The 4,543-nt window shown below is 57.6% G+C and overlaps 2 protein-coding genes across 3 annotated transcripts; both read right to left on the bottom strand.

The window, feature by feature from the left end:
- Nucleotides 1-521: 521 nt before the first annotated feature.
- On the bottom strand, nucleotides 522-2,165 carry SDRG_11345. 2 transcript variants are annotated; one of them, XM_008617380.1, is made up of 2 exons: nucleotides 1,620-2,165; nucleotides 522-1,559 (listed from the first exon to the last, which is right to left on the bottom strand). In XM_008617380.1, the coding sequence occupies exons 1-2, from the start codon at nucleotides 2,139-2,141 to the stop codon at nucleotides 573-575; spliced, it is 1,509 nt and encodes a 502-aa protein (XP_008615602.1). In that variant the 5' UTR covers nucleotides 2,142-2,165; the 3' UTR covers nucleotides 522-572. The 2 variants fall into 2 exon arrangements, with proteins under 2 accessions (XP_008615602.1, XP_008615601.1); XM_008617379.1 differs by having other exon boundaries at nucleotides 573-2,165.
- Nucleotides 2,166-3,475: 1,310 nt separating this feature from the next.
- Nucleotides 3,476-4,543, bottom strand: SDRG_11344 (hypothetical protein). Its single transcript, XM_008617378.1, has one exon. The coding sequence runs from the start codon at nucleotides 4,296-4,298 to the stop codon at nucleotides 3,567-3,569; it is 732 nt and encodes a 243-aa protein (XP_008615600.1). The 5' UTR covers nucleotides 4,299-4,543; the 3' UTR covers nucleotides 3,476-3,566.

Genomic DNA, 4,543 nt, shown 5'->3' with positions numbered 1-4,543 from the left:
AGAGCAAGACACACGTGAAGCCCGGTGTACCGTCGGTAGCTCAAGCTCTGCACCAAGAGCGCCGGTTCCGTCGCGATCCAGCACGTAGGCTCCAAGGTGTGCAGCAGTACCATCCATTGTCCAAGTTGCGACTCTACTGATTCTAGGCAGCGCGGTGGTGCGCGCAATATGGTACATGTACCCGGGTACATGTTCTAGTCGCCACCGTCGCCAAACGTTTGCATCTGAGCATCGTGGAATGCCACGTGTCCAGCATTGTGGCAAAACGAGCCAGATACGTGCTTTGACTTGGCGTTTGCTTTGTCGATTTTCACGATTGAAAACGACAAATTCTCTTTGGGTGTTTCGCGCCTGCAAGGAGTCGAAACGGACTTTTCAAGAGAAGGCGGCTCGGCGAAACCAACGACTGGTCGGCAGAGCCTAGCATTCTAGTTTTCGCTCTCCGCTAAGCAACCCGCCACGCCTCACCCGAGGTGCAGCGGTAATGCAGGCCTCGCGCCCTTTTTCCCCCTGAGCGAAAAGCCACGTGAAACATGAAATCTGAATTTGTGAGAAAAATTTAGATATTTCGTCTATTGGCACCGGCGCTCGTCGTGCGTAAAGATCGTCGTCGCGTAGAAGCGGCCGTCCGACGCCTTCTTGACTGCAAAGCCGACCGTGTTGTACTCGCGGTTCAAGATGTTCTTGCGGTGGCCCGGCGAGTTCATCCACTGCGTCGTCATGCCGCGCGCGTCACCGTCGTAGTTGTACAAGGTGTTTTCACCGCACGCACCGTTGTTGCCGGCGGCCGCGCACCGATGGCTAAAGTTGTCGTGGCTGATTTTGCCAGCGCGGATTTCGTAGTTGACGTGGTCCATCGAGAGCGCGTTGAGCTTCGAGTTGAGGCAAGCGAACGCTGGAAGACCGTTCTTGATACGCTCTTCGTTGTGGAACCGGAAGAGCTGCTTGACAACTTCATCGGCACCGGCCGGCGTCGTGCTTTGCGTCGGGGTCGGCGTCGCGCGCGTCGTCGGCACCGGGGTCGACGGGCCGCGGGTCGGTCGCGTCCACGGAGCTTGCGTCGGGCGGCTCGGCGCTTGCGACCACGGCGCCGGCGTCGCAGCTTGCTGGCCTTTCTTGTTGGCGCACACGTCCGAACGCGGGTTCGAGTCGGTGAACATGGCCGTCGCAAACCACTTGCCGCTCGGGCCCTTCTGCACCGCAAAACCCGCGTGCTTGTAGTCGCGGCCCAAAATGTTCTTGCGGTGGCCCGGCGAGTTCATCCAGCTTTCCGTAAACTTGGCCGCGTCGCCGACAAAGTCGTACAAGGTGTTTTCGCTGCACACAACGTTGCCAATCTGCTGGCAGCGCTCGCTGAAGCCATTGTGGTTGATGTTGTCGATCGAGATCTCATACTTGACGTGGTCCATGCTGAGCTGGCTCAGCTGCGTGTCGAGACAGTCGTACGCCGGGAGGCCGTTCTTGCGGCGCTCTTGGTTGTGCAAGTCGAAGAGCTGCTGGGCAAAGTCCGACGCCGCCGTCGGTGACGACGGAGGCTGCGTGGGCGCTGACCATGGGGCCTGGGTGGGGGCCGTCCACGGAGCTGGCGACGGGGCGCGGGTCGGGGCCGACCATGGGGCCTGGGTGGGGGCCGTCCACGGTGCCGGCGACGGGGCCGGGCCACGGGTCGGCGTGTTGTTGTTGTTGCCGCCACCGCACGTCCCAGCCTTGGGGTTGGTGTTGGTGAAGAAGGCCGTCGCAAACCACTTGCCGCTGGACCCGCGCTGGACCGCAAAGCCCACGTGCTTGTACTCGCCGTTCAAAATGTTCTTGCGGTGGCCCGGCGAGTTCATCCAGCTTTCCGTGAACTTGGTGGGGTCCCCGACAAAGTCGTACAAGGTGTTTTCGCCGCAAGCGACGTTGCCAACCTTTTGGCAGCGCTCGCTGAAGCCGTCGTGGTTGATGTTGTCGATTGAGACTTCGTACTTGACGTGGTCGGCGCTGAGCGAGCTCAGCTGCGAGTCGAGGCACGTGAAGGGCGCGACACCGTTCTTCTGGCGCTCCTTGTTGTGCAACTCGAAGAGCTGCTGAACAAAGTCGGAAGCTTCCGTCATTGCTGACGCCGATGCGACGAGCGCCGCGACAAGGTACCCAAAGCGCATTCTGTACACGTTTGCCTGCGCAAGTGTAAAAAGGAAAATGAATTCGAGGCGGGCTCGTGCGAGACGCACAGACTACGTGACGCGAAAGTGAGCAGCAACGATGCGAGTAATATGAGGGGTACCCTCATCCAGTCGCGGTAATTTCTACGGCAAGATCGCCCCCACGCGGCGTCGGACTTGAAATCGAATAAAGCCATTTTTGACCCATTCGAATGCGAATGCGATGGGGAGGAGGAGTCGCGCAAGTATTGAATCATTGTGTATCCACGACTACAGTTTCACTAGGCTCGTAAACACCCTGTAAACATGGCTCGCGTCAAAGTGCACTCTGAGCAGATGTCTTCCCCAACACATCTGTAGTTCCCACCATGAAGCATTGCATCGCGTTGGTAATGCCTTACCGACAAACATCAGGATTCTCGGCGACGATCGAGCCAGTTGACCACCGTTGCGCGCATGGCGTTTAAACCACGAGGTCAGGGCAAGGTGATGGTTTGCTGAGGTTTCCTTCTTCTTACGGTGGTCATTCATGACTCTATCGAACGATGGGGTGCGATTCTTTGAAATAGCTTGCAAATGTGAAGCATATATAGAGGTGGTGCAATCTCTAGCTCCGTTTTTGTTGTTATTTCGTTGCGAAAACACGCTACATGAACTAGCTTGTAGAGGCCGATCGATCACCTGCGAAATGGCGGCCAAGGTACCATGCCGTTCTGCCTCGCGACCGGTGCGTCATTTGCGTGACATGCCTCGCGTAAGGTCAGACTCGAGATGAAGTACCGAGAACGGCCGTGAGTTCGCTCGCAATTTGGCTGGACTGACCATGCACTTTGTTGGTGCAACCTTGAATTCACCTTGGGTAATCGCAGTGCAGGACGACTCTATCATGCGTCGGTCGACTCCTTCAGTATAGGCACCGCGGTTGTCCTAGGTATGCTGGGTCTTTCTGTCGATTGACGAGCTTGCTCGGTCGCACTTGCGCACTCTCTGGCAACGCACGGTATATGTAAGCTTGCGTTTATAAGGGTATATCCAAGGCGACAGAGAAACGACCGACAGTGTCATTTTGATGTGTCAGTTGGTACCCCTAACCCCAACCGACTACCGCACGGCAGCTGCAAAGACACGCGATTCAACACTGCCACAAGAGCGATCATTGAGCCCGCCACGAGTAGAGTGTATAATGCTCCCCGACAAGATAGCAACAGTCCAATGCTTTTCCTAAATAGGTATGTATAGCGCAAGAGAGCATGGCGTATCGAAAGGCCCCCAGCATAAATGTTGGCAACCAAGTTATGCTTTCTGGTTGCTGTTCAATGCGCCAAAAACGCATACTATTGATGCACAAAAGCCACTGCCGGCTCATATTCAATATCATATACAATGCGAAATTGACGGTTTTATAGAAACAGATAGAATAAGTGCTTAGGCGCACGGACGGCTGTCCTTGGTGAAGATGGACGTGGCGTAGTATTTGCCGTCCGACGCCTTCTTGACTGCAAAGCCGACGTTGTCGTACGCGCTGCCGAGAATGTTGGCGCGGTGACCGGCCGAGTTCATCCACTGCGTCGTCATGCCGCGGGCGTCGCCGTCGTAGTTGTACAAGGTGTTTTCAGCACACGCGCCGTTGTTGCCGGCCTGCTTGCAGCGCTCGCTGAAGCCATCGTGGCTGATCTTGCCGACGCGGATCTCGTAGTTGACGTGGTCCATCGAGAGCAAGCTCAGCTTGGTGTTGAGGCACGAGAAGGGCTTGAGGCCGTTCTTCTGGCGCTCTTCGTTGTGGAACTTGAAAAGCTGCTTGACCACATCGTCGGCCTCCGTCGGGGAGTCCGAAGGCTCATCCGACGGCTCGTCCCAAGGGTCATCCGAAGGTGCCTCAGTTGGGGCCGGCGTCGGTGCCACGGTAGGACGCTTCGTGGGCTTGGGCAGCGGGCGCGGTGTGGGCTTGACCGTCGTCGGGCTCGTCGGCTTGGGCGTGTTCGGCGCGTCGGTGGGCGCCACGGGGCCGGGCTTGCCGCCGCACACGTCCGAACGCGGGTTCGAGTCGGTGAACATGGCCGTCGCAAACCACTTGCCGCTCGGACCCTTCTCGACACCAAAGCCCACGTGCTTGTAGGCGCCGTTCAAGATGTTCTCACGGTGGCCCGCCGAGTTCATCCAGCTCTGCGTAAACTTGGCCGCATCGCCCTTGAAGTCATACAACGTGTTCTCACCACAGGCGACGTTGCCGACCTTTTGGCAGCGCTCACTGAAGCCGTCGTGGTTGATGTCGTCGATCGAGATCTCGTACTTGACGTGCTCGGCGCTGAGCTCACTGAGCTGCGAGTCGAGGCACGTGAACGGCGCGACGCCGTTCTTCTGGCGCTCTTGGTTGTGCAAATCGAAAAGCTGCTGGACGAGGT

This window comes from Saprolegnia diclina (genome assembly GCF_000281045.1).
Source record: "Saprolegnia diclina VS20 unplaced genomic scaffold supercont1.41, whole genome shotgun sequence".
NCBI classification, from domain to species: Eukaryota; Oomycota; class Saprolegniomycetes; order Saprolegniales; family Saprolegniaceae; genus Saprolegnia; species Saprolegnia diclina.
The sequence above is the reverse complement of the archived record's forward strand: the minus strand, read 5'-3'. Positions and strand labels throughout refer to the sequence as shown.

Excerpts from the sequence above, each read along its gene's own strand:
- SDRG_11345 (XM_008617379.1), bottom strand. The coding sequence starts at position 2,141 with ATGCGCTTTGGGTACCTTGTCGCGGCGCTCGTCGCATCGGCGTCAGCA.
- SDRG_11344 (XM_008617378.1), bottom strand. The coding sequence starts at position 4,298 with ATGAACTCGGCGGGCCACCGTGAGAACATCTTGAACGGCGCCTACAAG.